This window comes from Tamandua tetradactyla, chromosome 3 (genome assembly GCF_023851605.1).
Source record: "Tamandua tetradactyla isolate mTamTet1 chromosome 3, mTamTet1.pri, whole genome shotgun sequence".
NCBI classification, from domain to species: Eukaryota; Metazoa; Chordata; class Mammalia; order Pilosa; family Myrmecophagidae; genus Tamandua; species Tamandua tetradactyla.
In genome coordinates this window covers 54,435,993-54,457,033 of record NC_135329.1, presented here as the reverse complement: position 1 = coordinate 54,457,033, position 21,041 = coordinate 54,435,993, and the positions used below count along the sequence as shown (strand labels likewise).

At 34.0% G+C, this 21,041-nt stretch overlaps 1 protein-coding gene across 11 annotated transcripts in view; it reads left to right on the top strand.

Moving 5' to 3' along the window:
- KIDINS220 (kinase D interacting substrate 220) overlaps positions 1-21,041 on the top strand; it is a 156,513-nt gene that overhangs the window by 8,313 nt on the left and 127,159 nt on the right. For 7 of the 11 annotated variants that reach the window (XM_077153129.1, XM_077153119.1, XM_077153121.1 and 4 more), the window contains 5 exons: positions 3,526-3,669; positions 9,076-9,174; positions 10,121-10,219; positions 14,168-14,266; positions 17,304-17,405. In XM_077153129.1, coding sequence (XP_077009244.1) covers positions 3,562-3,669; positions 9,076-9,174; positions 10,121-10,219; positions 14,168-14,266; positions 17,304-17,405 — 507 coding nt within the window. In that variant the 5' untranslated portion in view covers positions 3,526-3,561. The remainder of the gene's footprint in view (positions 1-3,525; positions 3,670-9,075; positions 9,175-10,120; positions 10,220-14,167; positions 14,267-17,303; positions 17,406-21,041) is intronic. The other 4 variants (XM_077153128.1, XM_077153124.1, XM_077153122.1 and 1 more) reach the window with 1 other exon arrangement.

Here is a 21,041-nt window from a genome sequence, read left to right as displayed (position 1 = left end):
CTAGTCATTTGAGAAATAATAGTACCCTCTGTGGGTCAGGTACTGTGCCAGATGTTTGGTATTTCATATTGAACAAAAGAAAATAATCCCTTCTCTAATAGAGCTTTTATCCTAGTGGGAGAGAGAACTATTAAATAGCTAAATATGTAAATCAGTTCAAAGAATCTAAGTTCTAAGTCATTTAAATTAGGTATACATAACACTGTATGATCCATCCTCAAACACAATTCCTCTCTGTCTGTAAACCTGTGACACTCAAGAAACAGGTTATTTGCTCTCAAAATACAATGGTGGGACAGACATAGGATAATAGTTGTAGATATTTCTGTTCAAAAGAGAAGAAAATAGGAAAAAAGAAAAAGGAGTCAGCAAGCAATTTCAGTCTCTTAACAGTAACTTTCATAGAGCAAAAGTTTTCAATTTTGATGAACTCCACTTTAGCAATTTTCTTCTCTTATGGATTGTGCTTTTACAAATCATAGCCTAATTTAATATACCAAGTCCTATGTTTTTTTGGAGAAGTTTTATATGGTTATGTTTACTGTTAGGTATATCTTTTTCTGTCCTTTCAACTTATTTTTAACCTATTTATCCTATTTATTTCTTTTCTGTAAAGGTTTAGGGTTTTATTTATTTTTTACTTTAACTTTTTTTTTGATAAGAAGCACATAGTTCCTGCTTTTTTTGTCTGGTCTAACAATCTCTCTTTTTAAATATCGTATGTTTAGACCATTGATATTTATCGTAATTATTGACAGGATGGATTACAGCCATCTTTTTGCTATTTGTTTTCTATTTGTTCCATTGTTTTTTTCTTTTACTGCATTGTTTTGATTGAGGATTTTTTTATGATCGCATTTATCTCCACCATTGGCTTATTATTTGTACCTTTTCTTTCTTTCTTTTTTTTAGTGGTTGTAATAGGGTTGGCAATGAATATCTTTAATCACAACCTACTTTCAAATAATATTATACCACTTATGTGTAGTGTCTGAAACTTATAACATTATGCTCTCAATTTTTGCTATGCCATTTTTTGTTCTATTGCCGATATTTAAAAAAAACTTTCATGTTCTAAAAAACTACAATATACTCGTGCTCCTTTTACTTTAGATACTCAGTGATCCTTTAGAGCAATTAAAAATAGCTTTTTAAAAAAACCTTTTATACCCGAGTTCAATTCACGGAGCCTGCCCATGCCTAAACAACAACAACAACAGCAAAAACAAAGCAGGTTTTAAGTTTGTCTTCATTTTAACCATTTTCTGGAATCTTAATTTCTTTTGGTAGTTCCAAGTTGCTGTCTGGTACTCTATTTCTTCTGTGGGAAGAACTTCCTTTACCTTTGTTGTTGTCCAAGTGAACTGGAAGTGAATCCTTCGAGTTTTTGTTTATAAGTCTTTATTTTTCCTCATTTTGAAAGGTATTTTAGTTAGACAGAATACTGAGTTGATTTTTTTTTCTTTGTAGGTAATGTGTCTTTTTACTGTGGCTGCCTTCAAGATTTTCTATTTAACTTTGTTTTTCAAAGTTTGCATATGGTCTATTTCAGCTTTATTTTATTTCATTAAATATTATTATTTTGTATTCTACTTGGGGATTCTCTGAGCTTCTTGGATCAATGGTTTGATGTCTTTCATTATTTCTGTAAAATTCTTAGTCAAATGTTTCAAATATATGACTTCACATATTTATTCTGCCCATTCTCTCTCTTTTTCTGAGATTCCAATTATACATATAGCATACCTTGTGAGTGCCTCACACTATTTAAATGTTTTGTTCTATTTTATTTTTCCGCTCTTCTTTCTTCTTTATACTTCAGTTTGGGTACTTTATATTTAACTGTCTTCAGGTTCTCAGATTCTTCTTCAGCTGACTCAGAGTTACTGGTGAAGAAAATACCCGACAGTAGATATTTACTGAGTAAAAAACTAGTCTTATTTACATCATTGTTGTATCACCAGAGCGGATTCAGTGATGCTGAATAAACATTTTTCCATCTACTCAGTTAACAAATCCTTTCTTAGGGATTGTACTTTGGTGTATATATCTCAATAAATGGCTGCCCTAGCTCCATTCTTTGAAGGCCAAAAACCTTGAAATTATCCATGACTTCCCACTTTCTTTTAAACGTTGCATTCAGTCTATTAGCAATGAGTAAAACACAGATCATACTCTTGAAACTTACCTTCTAGATGTGGTAGACAGACAAACAAATGATATGCTTTGTTTCTGATGGTGTTAAGGGCTATGGAGAATAATAAAGCAGGCAAAGAGGATGGGTGTGTGGGGATTGTTACAGAGTATGTTTGAATCAATTATTTTATATTGGATGGTCAGGTTAGACTTTTCTAAGATGGGGAATTAAATGAAGGGAAGGAGCAAGCCATGTGCATGTGTATGGGAGAGAAGTTTAGGCAGACAGAAAAGGTAGTGCTAAGGCCCCGAGGTGGGACAGTTCATGGTGGCTGTTCAGGGAGCAGCAAACAGTGAAGTGGTGAGGAAGGAATAGAGGGGATGCAGTCTGAGATGTAGCAGGCATGCATGCCGGTTAGGGTCATGTGAGCCAAGGTAAAGACACTTGATTTTACTTTGAGTGCTTTGAGAAGCCATTGGAGAGTTTTGGAAGGATGTAACCCAACTCATTACCTATCAAAGAATGGTCCTATAATCAGCAGTATCAGCCTTAATTGGGCACTTATTAAACTTGCAAATTCTGGAGGCCCATAATTAGAATCTGAGGGTGGGCCCCAAGAATCTCTGTTTTATAAGATCTGCATGCTAAATCTAAGAAGCTTTGATCCAGCTTATATTTTTGAAAGATGACTGTGGTTACATTGTGGAGGACAACCCATAGGGAAGGCAAAAGTGTGGAAGTGGGGAGACCAGTGAGGAAGCTGTCACTGTAATCTTGGTTAGGGGTGATGGCAGCTTGGACCAGGGTGTTGGATGTGGTGAGTAGTAGTGAGATATGAAATATATTTTAAAGGTGCAGCCGAAAGAATTTACTAGTAGGTTGAATGTAGGGTATAAAGGAAAGATGAGTTATGCTAATTCCAGGATTTCTGGCCTTAGAAGAGTGGAGTTGGATCTGTCATTTACTGAAATGGAGAAGACAAAAGGAGGGACAGTAGAATACTTTCTTTTATTAGTGATCCGAGGGGAAACTGGGGAGGGTGGTAGAGAGGGCTTGGAGGATGGATCTGAGGTTTGGGGTTGGATGATTTAAGATTAAGATAATTATGAGTCTTGGGAAGAGGGGACTCTTTTTAACAGTTACACTCTGGGTCTTTTTTTTTTTTTTTTTTTACGTGGTCAAGCATGGGGAATCGAACCCGGGTCCTCTGGCATGGCAAGCAAGCATTCTTGCCTGCTGAGCCACCGTGGCCCGCCCTGGGCCTTTTGTTTTTACTCCTGCCAGTGGAGGTATACTTGTACAAGTTTAAAGTTAAGAATTATAATATATTCATTAGTAATTTAGTGTTTTTCTAATCACAAATTGTGTATTCTATCTTATTTTAACAGATATTGAAATAAAGATAAATAAGGCTTTCTGTGAACATGTCAGTTCTTATATCACAGAGTGTAATAAATTATGTAGAAGAAGAAAACATTCCTGCTCTGAAAGCTCTTCTTGAAAAATGCAAAGATGTAGATGAGAGAAATGAGGTAAGACCAAGTTTCTAAAAATGAATCCTTTTTGCAAATATTTGTTGGTTACCTACTCTGAATAAGAAATGTCCTCAGTAACATCAGAGGTTACTTACACACCCTCATGATGCCATTAACTGATTGTTAAAAATATTTAAAATTCCATGTTTTTAAAATCTATTTTAACATATAAATACTTGAATATTGAGTTTGGATTTATGATTGACTTTGTTTTACTGAGGGAATAATCAACATTCAGAAAGTCTGATTCCTGAAATCTGAAGTTCTTCTGGGAAGCTTTAGGAGCATTTGAACCTGATCTTACCATATGATTGACCAGACAAAATTAGGATTTTGAACATTTTTTTTAATGGAACCCCAGTATCTTCTTTGATTCCATTCCACATACCTCAGGATTTTAAAGACCCAAATCTTTAAGCAACAGTTAAATATGTCATATGTTTTGTTTAATAAGGCAGAAAAGTATATATTTGCCATTTTCATTAAGTTAAATTAGTTATTTCTGTCCAACAATATTAGTTAATAAAATGTTTCATCTTATTTCACTGTGAATAGCCAAGCTGATTATTATTTGGTGTGGTATTTTAGGATCTAATATACTTCTTGTATGAATTTTTTTTTTAAGTGGCAAACTATGTTTTGGTTTTATAAAACTTTATTAAAGAGATGATCCTGTTTCTTAGAACTGTATTTCTAGTATGGTATAATGTATGCATTTTTGCCTGTTAATATGATGAATCAGGAATGATCTGTGTATGCGTAAGTATATATGTGTGTGTGTGTGCATGTAAAGAATTTTATTTAGAAATGTTCTTAACTGCTGAATTGACAATTACTACTCCAAAATGTTTTTATTGATCTAGGGGACCTTAATTTCATTAAATGTTAACTGTCATTAAAGAAATCCTGATAAAAAATTTTTTATTATTGCAATAATGTTATGCTAGCTAATGTTTTTATTGAAGACATATGCACTGTGATGTTGTATATATCTTTGCCCATTTAATTTGCATAGCAACATTATAAAGAATTATAATGCTATTTATCTTGATTTATAGGTAAATGATGTAATCCTTCAGTTTCTTATCTATTATCTGGTGGAGCCCTAATTTGAACCCTGTTCTATTTGACTTCAAATTATAACCTATTTATGTGCTGTTGCATTTCTTTGGGTCTTAAGAATAAAGTTCATTTAATGACAGTGCCTATATATATTTTTTAAATTTATTTTTTATTGATATATATTCACATATCATGTACCTATATTTTGATTAATTAATATTATTATACCCTTCTCTGATTATGAATAGTCAAAAATTGTTATAAATGGGGTAGAGGTAAGATTTATAATTGGAGATTGTTCGTTGTTATAAAAGAAATATTTACCGAAGTAGTCATTTTTATTAGCACAATGGCATATTTGAAATAATGAAATGTGAGTTTTTTAATGTAAACTTAAAAAGTTAAGTTTTACGTTATAGGCTTTTTCTTAGGAATATTGAGAAAATAGCTTCTTTGGGAGGAGAAAAATACTGTAACAATAAGCATAAAATTAAACCTAATGCCATAAGGAATAAAGCATATTTGGTACAGAGATTAATTTGGCATCTTGCATGAGATAGCACTTCTATCTAATTTAATATTATATCAGTTTGAATTGGAGTTTTAAAATAATAATTTGAAATTACCTGGGATTGTTCAGTTATGGTTCTGTGTGAAGGACAGGAATAAAGTAGCTTTCTCAAGGTCTTTTTTATTTTTATTATTTTGATTCTATAGTTTGTGATAAAATTTAATTTTTTAGGAAGTCAGTTAAGAATTTTCTCCCTTCTTTTTTGCCCTTAAAAGAAGAGTATTTAGCTAATTTCATGCTAATGTATTTTGTTGTCAGTTTTGAAAAAGGTTATTAAAATAAATCAATTAAATAAAATAATCTGAGCAAAAATTGCTTGCTATTGTGCTTAGTATGTAATTGCTGCAATCAGTAAATAGTAGTTTCCTTCTACCTTTTTTATATCTAGGTAAATCTCTTGGCTGGCCCGTGAATATTCTCAGTGATGGTTCATCTTTGCTCTTTGTAGAATAGTGGGGGGGCTTTTATTTTTATTTTATTTTACTTTTTTTGAAAGGAACCAAGTCACTCTTGCCTCTCTTTGGTCAAAGGTGTTAAGGCTGAATGTTATACTCCTGGTTAAGAAAATGAAGTGGGACTCTAAATTTATGAACTAGATTTTCTCATGTGCTTATAAAGAGACTCTAAATGAAGGATGATTTTAAAATGTTTTACTTTCACTGCAGTTCTTGGAAGAATTATATATCCTCCAAAGGTTTTTCAAGTCTAATACCACTAAATAAGTAGAAATAATCTAGGAATTGGAAAGCACAAAAAGATACTGATGTTTATGCATAGTAGCTTTCTTGGAAGCTGAGATAAAATATATGTTGTAGAGAACGTTGCACAGTGTTCTGTTTTGATGTGTTTTGACATGAGGTCATTATAAGTAGAGCAGAGGTTATATGATCCTGTGACTTTTGGAAAGAGATGTACTTAAGATTTTCTGGGGTGTGTGGAGTTAGGTATGGAAAGGGCCTTTAGTAGTGCGTTTTCATTTTAGTGGTTCTCAGCAAAATGAAGTTGTCTGAGTTACGCTGTCTCCACAATGGTAGTTACCAAACTGATAAACAGAAACTATTAGAAAAGATAAGGTATATGCAGTAATAAGATCCAATTTATAAGGTAACTGGATAGAAAATGGATTTTTCATGGTAACCCTTTCTGAAAATCATTTATATTTTTGATAGTGTAGTTAACAAAATGTGTCAGATGACAGTTGCTTTTGCCTGCAAATAATAACTACTGAGACGGGCTTAAACAAATGAAGGGCTTCATTTTCACACATAATGACAAGCTGGAAGAGCCATTCCAAGGCTGAAATGGTGGCTTCCTGATGTCATCAAGGGCCAGGCTCCTTCTCTCTCTCTGGCCTCTTCTCTCCGTGCCTGTTGCTTCCTGCCAGCCATTTCCATACAGCTCCAAGGTGTACACATACCAGCATGGAGAAGGAAAAGGGCATAGGCCAGGCAAGTAGCCCACTAAAAGTGCTTGTTGGGAGACCAGCCATTGACTTTTGCTTAGGTCAGAGCAGTGTCACATGATTATTTCTAGCTGCAAGTGAGGCTGGAAAATGTGAGGTATTTTAGCTGGGCACATTGCCATTCGTGACAGAATCATGTCACTTTGGTTTATTGTGTAGGCGGCTAGTGGTGCCTGTAAGTGAACGTTGTGACTATTCAAGTGTTTAGTTTGGCTTATTTCTAGTTTATCAGGTTTATGTGGTTTCTCTTATTTGTATTATAGGTATTAGTACCAACTTATATTCTCTTGTTCTCATACTCTGGGAACACCTATCTGTGTTAGACTTCTGACTGTGTGAAATGCAAGTGTGACCCCAGAATGTAAACAGAAATCCTCTGAGCCTTGGAAATTAATATTTTGAAAGCTTCACAGGTAAAATTCATGTATCCTTAGGGCCATGGATTCAGAATCTGTTTGCTTTAATTTGTATATTAGACCAATTGCCTTGACATCACACTTTTTATCACAGTAGATTGGGAGGAAGAAGGATGCTAAAAAAGGTGCGCTAACACAAGTTAGAACTGGCAGAATGGCATGCACAGTGTAATAATTGATGTCCCCAGTTATGGCTCGGAATCATTACTGTGATGTATAAGATAATCTGTTTAAGAAAGTAGCAATGTGTACATTGTTTTTTTTAGAAGGATCTTTATCGTAAAGGTGATAATAAAATTTAATACTTAGAGGATAAACTTTCTCACCTGGAAAATGTATTTGTTGTAATACCCCTTTCCCTAATGTCCTTCATTGAGTGACATGATTGCCACATATAATTTAGTATCTATTGTGGTATACAGATTTCTGTATTTAAAGTGATTTGTTTTGTACTTTATGTAAAACAGTACTTGTTTTTAACTGTTTACTTATTTTTTTATAATAGCGTCTGTCATGCTTTGTCACTTTTATAATTCATTGCTCATTTGTATGTTGCCCTTAATGGATTTTTAAATTCTTTGAGACTTTGCTCATTCATTTACACAAGTATTTGAATACCTGTGTGATTGTCACTGTCCCTCACCTTGGGGAGACTGTATTAAACAAATAAACAAAATAAACTTGCTTCCCACTTCCGTGGAGTTTAGAAACTTTAGGATAAACAGACAATAATCAGTTAATCACACAAATAAAATGTAATTGCAAACAATGATTTGTATAGTAAAGTAAAATTACAGGGACTCTGTAAGGCTTACCTGAAGGGAGGAAATTTCACCCAAAAGCCTAAGTAGTTAATTGGATGGGGCAAGGGAAGCATTTGTCTGAGGGTGGAGGTGGGAAAGAGCATGCCACGTGGGCACATTGTGTGGATTAGAAGTGACACTTGACAAGTTTCAGAGGTAGATTTCTCCATCATTCAGGGTTATTGCTGGCTATGATAAGGATTTTGGCTGTTATCCAAAAGACCAGTGGGAAACTATTGAAGGAATTTTAAGTAGAGGAATGATATGGTCAAATTGGCTTTTTAAGAAATCAGGCATACATTTCCCCACACTGATATACAGACAGTAAATAGGTACTTAAATAAATATTTGTCTAATTAAACTTAATTTTTGGTGTAAGATTTTCTCATTTACTGTATTTGTGTTAGCACTGTTGGTACAATCACTGTTTAACGTGGTGCTTCCTAACCTGTTTCATGTCATGGCTTATACAAAAGATGATACCGTTTGCAATACAAAGCACCCAGGCCCTGCCTCACGGTCTCCCCCAGGACTGAGAGTTCATTGTCCCTACAATCCTGAGGCTCGTTCTTGGCCCACAGTTTAGGAAACTTTGGTTTAAGGAATAGGGGCTTAAGTTTAATCGATTAAGGTTATAAGGGATGTAGCATCTGTGTTATTTATTCCTTTAGTTCTGCTTTAGATAAAATATTTTCTATATATGATTAGTACTGTATTCTATATCACATTCTACCTGTTTTGTTAGATAATTTGTTTCCCATAGGTATCTTGAGGTTATTAGATACATTGCCGTGATTATTATTTACTCATTTATGCATGTTTACTTATTCTGAATGAGAACTGTAGTGCCAAAAACAGATGACTAATATTGTGGTAAGAAAAATTATGTTTTATTTCTCTCTGACATTTGAATTATTGGGAAACTAAAAATGTAAAATTTCAAAACTATTTCTAAATTAAAAAGGTATAATAAACACAACTAGTACTCACCATACCTTCATGAAAACATAGGTGTGATATATTTAACTGTGGTGTTTCAGCAAAAGTACAGTATCTTAATAAGTTATCTGTGATTTTTATGTTCTCTAGTGTGGCCAGACTCCACTGATGATAGCTGCTGAACAAGGCAATCTGGAAATAGTGAAAGAATTAATTAAGAATGGAGCTAATTGCAATCTGGAAGATTTGGTATATATTAAGATAGTTTACTCATTTGTCTACTTCTGTTCCTTAACTTTGCCGTTTCTTTGTTTTTAAGAAATGAGTCAGAAGTAATAGACTAAAAATTGTACTTTCAAACATATCTCAACTTTGCCTGTGTGTTAAATCAGTTTTTTTAAAGGTCATACAAGGTTGAAATTTTTTATTTTAATAAAGGATCAGCTCTTCATGATTTTTATATATAGATGGCACTGGCTAAATGGGGAACACGCAATCAAAAAATTAAATGCCTACCTAAAAGGTATCTATATATGTCTCATGCTGTTTAGTAACTCCCCATGATGATAACTTATTATAGATATCATTGCATGTGATAATGGCCAGAAAGATTTGGCCCCTTCTGTTACCATTTCTCAGTTCAAGGAGGCTTACATTTCTTCTCACTTACTGTCTTCTCCAGGAATTTTTTTTTTTTAATTGAACAGTCATTTCAATGAAATTGCACTTATATATAAGAAACTTGTATCCTTTATTTGAAAAATAAAGAATGGTTCTTTTCTTTATCACATACTTTCTGAACTCATCATATGTGATCACTCTAGTTTAATACTCTATGAATGTGCACTTAAATCTGATTACAGGTCTGTTAATTTCAATAAATGATAATGTTCCCAGCCATAAGGATTACTGTTGAGCTTTTAATAGGCATTTTTCTGCTTTTTTAAAACACATAGTATGTGATTAGAAGTCCAGTGAAAAGACTGGACAGTTGTGAAACAATTTTTACACTTCGCATGGTAGTACAAGAAGACAGAGAAGTTCTTATTTTAAGAGAGCTTGTGCTTTAGTGTTATTTTAGTTTAGTGCAGGCCAGATCATGTCAATTTGGTATGTAAATTTGAATTTATATTTCCTTGCTTTGGAATGTTATTTTTGGCTTTAAAATGGTAAAATTTTTGTTTGTTTATTCAAGGATAACTGGACAGCACTTATATCGGCATCAAAAGAAGGGCACATACATATTGTAGAAGAACTACTCAAATGTGGGGCTAATTTGGAGCACCGAGATATGGTATGTACATTCCTTATGATATGCTACTAATTAACTGAAATCTTATCCACAATAATAGGTATGTGTGAAACCTGGTATTTTTGTGTATGAGGTGATATTATAATAATGTTTTTGGGATTTGGGGATGGGCTTTGAAATAGCCCTCAGGAAATGTTTTAAAATGTACGTGATATAATAATACCTCCTTTAGAATAGTCATTATGTTCAGTTTACTTCAGAGTTAAAAATTCTGAAATATTATTCAAAGCAACTTATTACCCTTTTAAAAATATATCATTGTTCTAGAACTTTTGAAAAAATTATTTCTTTTAGATAGGATTTTAAGAGGGACATAGCATAGTTTTAAAAATATTTCTTACCAGCTGTTTCAAGTTATAATTTTCAGTATAGTATTTATAAATTCATTTTTAATATATACTACTGTTAAGACATGTTATGCCTACACATCACAAGTCTAACAATATATGATTCTTAATTATCACTTAGCTCTTATTGATCTTGGCAACTGGTAAAGCATAGACATGAATAAAGAGATCATTTCTGGATTATTTATTCTGTAAGGTTAATTTTAATAGTGGAAGAAAGGAAGTAAATGATTTTCCTGGATTTATAAAGCACACATAACTTAGCTGATAGTCTAATATATATATATATATTATAAATATAAGTGATGTGAGTTTTTAAAATACTGCCGCATTCCACTATTTAATAATACATTAAAATTGGCACAGTGGTTTTGCCCTCATAATCTTATATTGTCAAAACTTAGCAAAAAATGAGATGGTATTCTCATTTTTATAGGAAGATCCAGAAAACCATTTGTATCCTACCTATTTTCTAAAATTCACTGCAATTAAAATTATATATATTGTATAAAAATTAAGAAGATGGTCATATCAGTAACTTAGGCAAAAAGATGGATCTGCCAGCTGAGAGTAAAATGTGGTTTGCTTAAACTTACTGATAGACAAATGGAAGGGAAATACAGTCTTCTCAATATTTTATTAAAGGGACCATATCAGTTTAGCCAATGAATTAATAATACTAGGTAACTATTGTATGCCTGGAACTTTTAGGTGCTTTACAGCCCCTGTATCATTTAATTGAATCCTCAGTACAATGTTATAGCCTAAGGGTTAATTTTGTCCTCAAGGTATAGTTCAGGAAATTGAGATTGGAAAAAGTTAATCTTCTTCCAAAGTCATACAGCTATTAATCAGTCAGATTGGGTTTTGAACTCAGATCTGCTTTACTCCAAAGACTTCTCCAATATCATTTTTATATACATATTAGCAATGGAGTTAGGGACTATAAAATATGTATTATGAATGCATAAAAAACTTGGTTAGGTTTGTCAAAAAAAAAAAGATTTCTTGAGCTTTTTTTGGTTTCTATTTATTTTTATTTCTATTTCCCCAAAGTAATAAGCACAAACTCTTTTAACACTTAAAGTTGGGGAAACAGAGGACTGTGCCTTCCTTAGTAGTTAGTATGAAGGAACCCAAAGGATTGGGTGGGTGGTAGTAGCTGCCAAATAGAGAAGGAAGGCAGAATCCCTGAGACTGGTATAAGGAGAGGAGGGTGACCACTGAGGGTCCTCCAGGGTCAGGAAGATGCTCCAGCGTGTAGCAGTGAGAATTCTAGTGAGTATTCTTTCTTAGGAGGAACTTTAATGGGCACCAAACTGAACAATTCACAAAATATTAATTCATTGCTAAAAGACTTTAAAAACTGAGGGCTTCCAATTTTTTCGTTTTGTGAATTTGGACAAGATTTTTTGAGATTAAGTTATCTCATAAATTCTTGTGTTGAGGACATTATACAAATTAAAGTGAAGACATGATATTAAATCAAATTTCTGGGTAGGCACTTCACAGACTAAAATATTGAGGTACCTAAGACTTGAACTGATTTAAGTCTTTAGACATGCCCAGCTCCATAATTTGACTTAAATAAATCATGTGTGTCTTTTCTTGTCTTTCATGACCTTGATACTTTTGTAGAGTACTGGTCAGGTTTTGTAGATTGTTTCTCAATTTGGAGTTGATCACTGTTTCTCATAATTAGGTTGAGATCATGCGTTATTTAGAAGGCCATCATAGAAGTGATGTGTCCTTCTTTGTGCATTATTATCAGGAAGTACATGATGTCAGCCTGTATTACTGATGCTGTTAACCTTGATCTCTTGGTTAAGGTTCTGTATGCTAGGATTTTCCACTGTAAGGTGGAAATTCGTGATTACTAAATATGTGGGAGAGTGGGAATAGATATTTTGAGACTATACAGATATCCTGTTTCTGTTTAAACTGTTACCCATTCGTTCTAGTATTCATCAGTGAATTTTGCCTGCAACAGTTATTACTGTGGAGCTATGGTGATTTTTCTATTTCCCTTATTCCTTCCATGTTTATTAACTGGAATTCTGTTAGGAAGAATTGCCTCTTCTCTATCTCTGTCTATCTATCTATATCTATCTAACATTCCATCTAAAATAATAAGTCCAAATTGATACCTCCAGGTACACTTCAGCACCATAGGGTTCATTGTAGCTTTCCCCCTTTCCTTAATTTATAACTCTTTTCTTCAGCATTGAGAAATCTGGCTCTCATTAACTACACTTGTATTTGCTTGTTCTACTCTAGTATGCAAACAAAATAGTTTCAGAATTGTTAGCCCATACCCTGTGAGAAATAGATTTTCCTCCTAAGTACAATGTTTATGCACAGTTTGTTTTGTCTCAGCATTACAGTATCAAATCAGAATACTGCTTTCCAAAGTTATTTAGCTTAGCTTCTAAGTAGTTCTGTGGTTATTTGACTCATTTATAAAATAGTTAAGTTCATTTGTCCATGTCTCCATTTTATCTTTATCCCCATATCCTGGTTAATTAAAAAAATTTACATATAGTAAAATTTGCTCTCTGGTTGGTTTTAACAAATGCGTAGTTGTGTATCTACCACCAAGTTCCATATGGAGCAGCTCTGCTACTTGAACAGTTCCTTTAAACTGCTGCTTTATAATTAACCCCTCCACTGACTCTAACTCCTGGCCATCACTGACCTGTTTTCCCCCTCGGTAGGTTTGCCTTTTCCAGATTAGGGCAAGTATTTTTGATCCAGTTTTCAGTGATGATGAAACATTATCAGAAGCATGAGAGGATTTATATTCTTAGAACCAAATGTGAATTGGTCCAAACACTAAATTGAAAAACAAAGCATTCATTCCTTAGTATAATTTGATTGTATTTGTCTCTTTTATTGAGTTACATTATAGCTAAAGCGAAAAATGTTCCTATAGCTTAGAAAATAGAAGTGTATGTTGTAAATTTGTACTTGATGTCCTCTCCCACCACAGAAAGTCATGTCCTATAGACTTAGCATCTTCCCTTTTTAGCAAGAGGTAGAATAATGATCTGACATTTAAAGGATATGTTTAAATTCAGGAGCTGAACGTGATTGCTGGAATCCCCTTGTATATAAAGTCTATACTCATACAATGAGGAAAAAATCTAGAGGCATAACTATTTTCTGAAGAAAAAAATTTTCTTTTTTTTTCACATGGGCAGGCACCCGGAATTGAACCTGGGTCTCTGGCATGGCAGGCAGAAATCTGCCACCGAGCCACCCTTGCACTGCCCTGAAGAAAAATTTTTTAAACAACCAAAATAAATCTTGGAAATTTGCGAGAGTCCAACACAAATATTTCCTGTTTAGCCATGATTTATTGCAAAATTTGGAGTAATTATTTGGAGAATTAAGAGACTGGATTTATTTCACGTACATACTATTGTATATTTTTCTGAGTATTGTAGAAATTTAAAGCTATGTAATATTGCCTTCATAAAACAATGGTTTTATGAAGAATATTCACAGAAGGAATTTCATGAGTGGTGTTTTAATACCAGGAGAACATCTTATGCTTTATTTCCCTCTTGTTTGTCTTCTTTAGGGAGGATGGACTGCTCTTATGTGGGCATGTTATAAAGGCCGTACTGAAGTAGTAGAGCTGCTTCTTTCTCATGGTGCCAATCCAAGTGTCACTGGTCTGGTAAGCGTTAACAAAAGTTCATTTGTAATGTAAGTGGTAAGTTATTTTAGAGAATTCTTAAAGCTGACAATACTTTAGACTTTGTAGTAAATAGAAATTATCTGGAAGTATTGAAGATAATAAGGATGGGATTTCAAAACACAATAATGAGAAATTTTTTTAAAATTTATTTATTAATTAAAAAGTTAAGAAACCAAATAAAGCATCAACATATATAATCAGTAATTCACAGTATCATCACTTAGTTGCATATTCATCATTTCTTAGAACATTTGCATTAATTCAGAAAAAGAAATAAAAGACAATAGAAAAAGAAATAAAACGAACACAGGAAAGAAATAAAAGATTATACCTACCATACCCCTTACCCCTCGCTTTCACTGATCACTAGCATTTCAAACTAAATTTGTTTTAGCATTTGTTCCCCCTATTATTTATTTTTATTCCATATGTTCTACTCCTTTCTTGACAAGGTAGATAAAAGGAGCATCAGACACAAGGTTTTCACAATCACACAGTAACATTGTGACAGCTATATCGTTATTCAATCATCCTCAAGAAACATGGCTACTGGAACACAGCTCTACATTTTCAGGCAGTTCCCTCTCCAGCCTCTTCATTACATCTTGAATAACAAGATGATATCTACTTGATGCATAAGAATAACCTCCAGGATAACCTCTCAACTCTGTTTGGAATCTCTCAGCCATTGACACTTTGTCTCATTTCACTGTTCCCCCTTTTGGTTGAGAAGGTTTTCTCAATCCCTTGATGCTAAGTCTCAGCTCATTCTAGGGTTTTTCTCAATCCCTTGATGCAGAGTCTCAACTCATTCCAGGATCTCTGCCCCACGTTGTCAGGAAGGTCCACACCCCTGGGAGTCATGTCCCACGCAGAGAGGGGTAGGGTGGTGAGACTGCTCGTTGTGTTGGCTGGAGAGAGAGGCCACATCTGAGCAACAAAAGAGGCTCTGTTGGGGGTGGCTCTTAGGCCTAAATTTTAAGTAGACTTGACCTATCTTTGTGGGGTTAAGTTTCATATGAACAAACCCCAAGACTGGGGGCTCAGCCTATAGCTTTGGTTGTCCACATTGCCTGTGAGAATATCAAGAATTCAACTTGGGGAAGTTGAATTTCTCCCCGTTCACACCATTCCCCAAAGGGGGCTTTGCAAATACTTTTCCACTCACTGATCGAATCACTCTGGGATTCATCGGGGCATCACTCTGGACAAACCAACAAAATCTCATGTCCTACCTGAGATTCCAAGTACTTAGGATATTCAATCAAACTATCTACATAAGTTATATTAGGAAATGCACTAGTCAAAATATAAATTTTATAACAAATAAACATTTTTTGCTTTAGTCTCACATATAAGGTGACATTTTAAAATATTAATTACCACCTGTTCTCAGCACCCTGCAATAATGACATTCCTTTGTTCTTCCTCATGCAAAAACATTTTTAAAATTTGTACATTGTACATTTCACTTTTATTATACACTCTAGGCATTCCTAGATTATACCGTCTCAATCTTTAACATCTATCTTTCTTTCTGATTTCATTTATGTCCCCAGCCCTCCTCCCTCTATCATTCTCACATGCAGCTTCATTCAGTGTTTTAACATGATTGTATTACAGTTAGGTAGTATTGTACTGTCCATTTCTGAGTTTTTGTATCCAGTCCTGTTGCACAGTCTGTATCCCTTCAGCTCCAGTTACCCAATATCTTACCCTGTTTCTATCTCCTGATGGTCAATAATGAGAAATTTTTATCAAGCTTAATTTATTTCTCAATTTTTATCTTTGAAAGATTATATTGTTAATTAAAACTATATAACATTTCAGAATGAAATATTGAAATCCTTAAATATCTTGCTTACTTTTTGTAGGTATGCATTCTTAATCTGAATTTCTTTGAAGAAAGAAAACTTTTGTCTGGCCATTTACCAAATGACTATACCTTTTTGCTGTTCATTCTGAAAGATGTTAATATGGTCAATCCATATAATTCATGGATTCCATATTTGCAAATTTGCCTACTCACTAAAATTTATTTGTAATCCCAAAGTCAGTAGTCGTGGGATTTTCGTGGTCATTCACAAACATGTACAGAGTGCTGAAAAATTTGAGTTGGCCTATGTATATGTTCCTACCTGAGGTCGAATAAGGACACGCTCTGCCTTTGCATTTCAGCTCTCAGTGTAAACAGGTGTCCTTTCTGCAGTATTGTTAGTACTGTGTTTTTAGCATTTATGTACCTTTCACTGGCAATTTTAATATTTAAAATGGCCCCTAAATACTGTCAAGTGTTTCCAAACTCAAGGAGGCTGTTATGTTCCTTGAGAAGATAAAAGTGTGTTAGGTGGACTTCATTCAGGCATGAGTTTTAGTGCTGTTAGTCGTGAATTCAGTATTATTGATCAACAAAACATATTAAATACAGGTGTTTTAAAACAGAAACACATAAAACAAGGTTCTGTATCAATCAGTTAATAAGAATTTTGAGGCTAGAGGCTTGCAGGAAGGAATCTAGGCCTGTATTTCCTCTAATAGCAATGATTCGTTATTTGCTAATTTAATGTTTACTGTGACTTTAAAGGACATAATTACTGAGAATAAAGAGAACTGTATATGGATTACTTGTTTTCTTGAGACTCAATTTCTGAGTGGAAATTTAAGAAACTGTTTCATTCAAATTGATAGAGGATTATAAAAGAAAGATTTCACATTCCTCTTACTAGTCTTGCCTGTTGATTAGATCATCACATTACATGTACTGAATTTATAAAAATGTGTTCATAAGATATTAACATTTTCTTCCTTAGTTGCCAATTATATCTTATGTCTTATGAGTGTGGTGTGTTTTTAAAGTGGACAGTGGTCTGTAAATTGGATATTTTTTTTACAATTACTTTGAATTACTCCCCTTGATATTTATTTTGCTTAATAAATGCATACTATATTCACCTGAAAGATTTCCTTCTTCTCTTCTCCCTCCTTTCCTCCATTCTTTCCTTCATGTCTGTCCCAGCAGTACAGTGTTTATCCAATCATTTGGGCAGCTGGAAGAGGCCATGCAGATATAGTACATCTTTTACTGCAAAATGGTGCTAAAGTCAACTGCTCTGATAAGGTAGGTCAGTGTATCTTTCCAGTCTACAGTCCATATTTTGCTTACTCAGTGCGTCTAAGTTTATAAGCATTTTCACATGATTTTGTGAGGCTGCTCTGATGTATCTTGTATTTATGTATTTTGTTTAGATGGATATCTCATAATGGGTTATTTAAACATATTGTTTGTTAAGCATCCTTCCAATGTTTTTTATATCACATTCACCATTCTCAAGAAAATAGACAAGAGTAATGAACTCCCTGTCTTCATCAGACTCTCATTTTTTCTGTTGTAACTGGTCTTTTTACCTTCAGTCCTATCTGTTTTCTCTGTATTTTTGCTAGAATGATTTTTCTAAAATCCAAGTCAAATTATCTTTCTCTTGGACTTAAAATCCTGAGTCATATTTTATGTTGTATGATGATAGACCTTGCTTCTATTTCTGCCCTCTTCTGCTACCTCTACTTCAGAACTGCTTTGCATGATAACCTACCAAATGACTTGTAGGTATCAAATTCATCTGTTATTAGTAGTCCTTGCATGTCTTTGCATGTGCTATTTTCACAGTCTATAGTACCTTTCTCCTCATTTTCTGCCCTTAGATTCTATTCATTCTTCACTTTCAGTTCCTTTGTCATCACTTTTAGAAAGCTCCCAGTATTTTGTTCTATTCATTTTCATGTCCTCAACACTCACCCCGACATTTAATAAATATTTATTTAAATAAGTCATTTTTCCTTGCTTTTCACGAGTTCTGATGGCTTTTATTGTTTCATGATAAGGCCCAGACTTCTCATTTTGACTCTAGCCTCTTTCCAGACTCATTTCTTAGCAGCCTCTCCATATAAAAGATGCTTTTAGATGCAACAGATTGCCTAATATTCCATGAACTTGTATGAATTTCTCTGAATGTTGTACCTTTTTTATTCTATCTACTTTGCTGGATATATTCTTATTACTTCCTTTTCCTGAAAGAATCCAACTTATTTTCAAGGTCCAGTTGAGATGTTACCTCCTTTAAGTCTCCTTAACTTATCCAGTCAATATAGGTGGCCCTTCCTCTGTACTGTCAGTACTTTCTGTATGTACCTCCATTAGTGCACGTAACTAGTTGCATTATAATTATTTATTTAAATGTCTTTCTAACCACTAGTGTCTAAGTTTCATGAAGACAAAAAATATTCCTTTTATTTTTATTTTTATACTTCTACTATTTCTATTATCTGTCTTAGAACTTGGTGCTTTGTGGGTAATTATATTCCTTTCAAATGAATAGCAATTTAACTAAATATAAGGAAACAGTACTTAGACATTTTCTGGCAATTGCAATAGTTACTGAGCATAAATTTCTTTAAAGCAAAACACTATCATTTAACTTAATGAAAGTGTTTTAAATCTTCTGTATTTTGATCTGAATAGTGGTTATATAGGTATATACAAATATAAAAAGTCATCAAGTGGTACACTTAAGGTTAATGTATTTTATGCATTTTACTCTGTGCATATTATATCTCATTTTTTTAGAATTCCGTAAAATAATAGCTTAATGGAGACTAGAAGAAAACTTGCAAATGTTTATATTAAAATATGTTACTTAAAACTATTGTATTTGAGAGTCTTCATTAATTCAGATTGACTGTCTTCTAATTCACAGTGAGGTTTTATTGTATGTGTGAAATGGATACAGTTTTGTTTATTGATGTTTCTGATTTGACAATTAAATGATGGAGGGTGGGCCACGGGGGCTCAGCAGGCAGATTTTGCCTGTCATGCTGGATACCTAGGTTCGATTCCCGGTGTCTGCCCATGTAATAAAAAGATACAGAAACCTTTAATTTCTTCTTCTGGCCTATATAATAATGTTTATGTATCTCATGGCATTCACATCCCTCCAGAATCAGGTACTATACCACTTAATCTGTCACAGTTTGGTGTTTTGAGAAAATGTTTAGTAATTACTGTAGTATCTTATAACTATTCGTGTACAAATAATATAAAAATAAATAAATTATCTCTGTTTAGAGAAGTACTGGATTATGTAGGTCATGTAAAATACAAAGGCTAAGGGCCGAACGTTTAGAGGTGGGAGAATTCACTGATGGCTGTGCACTCATAAAAGATTTGATAGAAGACTGAGATTTAATATAGACCTTGAAGAGGATAGAGCTTACATTAATAGAGAGTAGGGGATGAGATCATACTAGGCACAGAGGAAAGTGAGAGCAAGTAGCATCAGAATGTAAATTCACATGGCAGATCGAGGCAGGATGTGGGTAGAAAGCTGAGTGACACAGACAGGAGTTGTGAGGAAGGACACCGTGGCAGCAGATAGAACCACCTAGACGTAAGCTGGAGTATCAGACTAAGGAGTTTGGATATTTGCCCTGTAGAACTGCAAACCATTGAGGGCTTTGAGTAGTAGGTTGATGCAAAGTGTGTTTTAGAAAAATCAAATATTTAATTGTGCACTATGGGATGAAGTGAAGAGAAAGAGTAATTTTATTGCTGATAGAAATAGGGAGATTTCTCTGGAGAACTAATTTTTAGGGAAGGGGAATGAGATGGCAGTTGTAGACGTGGACATAGAGATTTTGACTGGAGGTGATAAGGGATTGTCTGCATAGAGGTGATTCTTGAAGTTATATGAGAGTGAATTTGATAACTGAGTTCAGTAGTATCAGTATCAATAGTATGAGAAGACAGCAGATTATTTTCTTTCTAAAATGTTGGAAAGAAGAGAAGAGTGTCTCTGAGATAAAAGAATTTAACTGATGAAAGTTAATGGTGACAGAATAAATAAAGCAAGCTCACAACTCAACAATAAAAAGATAAGCCAATTGAAAAGTGGACAAAAGACTTGGATAGATGTTTCTCCAAAGAAGATATACAAATAGCCAAAAAAGCACATGAAAAGATGTTCAACATCATTAACTATTAGGAAAATGCAAATCAAAACCATAATGAGATGCTATTTCACACCCACTAGAATGGCTACTATTGAAAGAACAGAAAATTACAAGTGTTGGAGAGAATGTGGAGAAATAGGAGCACTCATTCATTGCTGGTGGGAATGTAAAATAGTGCAGCCATTGTGGAAGATAGTTGGGCAGTTCCCCAGAAAGTTAAGTATAGAATTACTGTATGACCCAGCAGTCCTCCTTCTAGATGTACCCCAAAGAATTGAAAGCAGGGACTTGAACAGATGTTTGCACACTGATATTCATAGTGGCATTATTCATGGTTGCCAAAAGATGAAAGCAAATTTTGAATCCATGAACTGATGAATAGATAAACAAAATTGCTATATACATACAATGAATTTAGTCAGTATTGAAAAGGAATGAAATGATGGTTGGAGGTTTCTGCCACTTCAAAGCAGTCTGAGTGCCGTTTTTGCTACCTTATTTGTATACTTACCATCTAGCCGTCATTATAAGTGCCAGCTGAATCACAGATGCCTGTTTTGTTGGCCCTGTGGCATCCCAGAATTCCATGGTCGCCCACCACCAGGTGGCTGGAATGGCCTTAGCCATGAGGCTTTTAGAATTATTTCAGAGGGGGACTATGCATCAAAAGCAATCAAGGGAGCAGTTGGTATTGATTTGGGTATTACCAACTCCTATGTGGCAGTTATGAAAGGTATACAAGCAAAGGTGC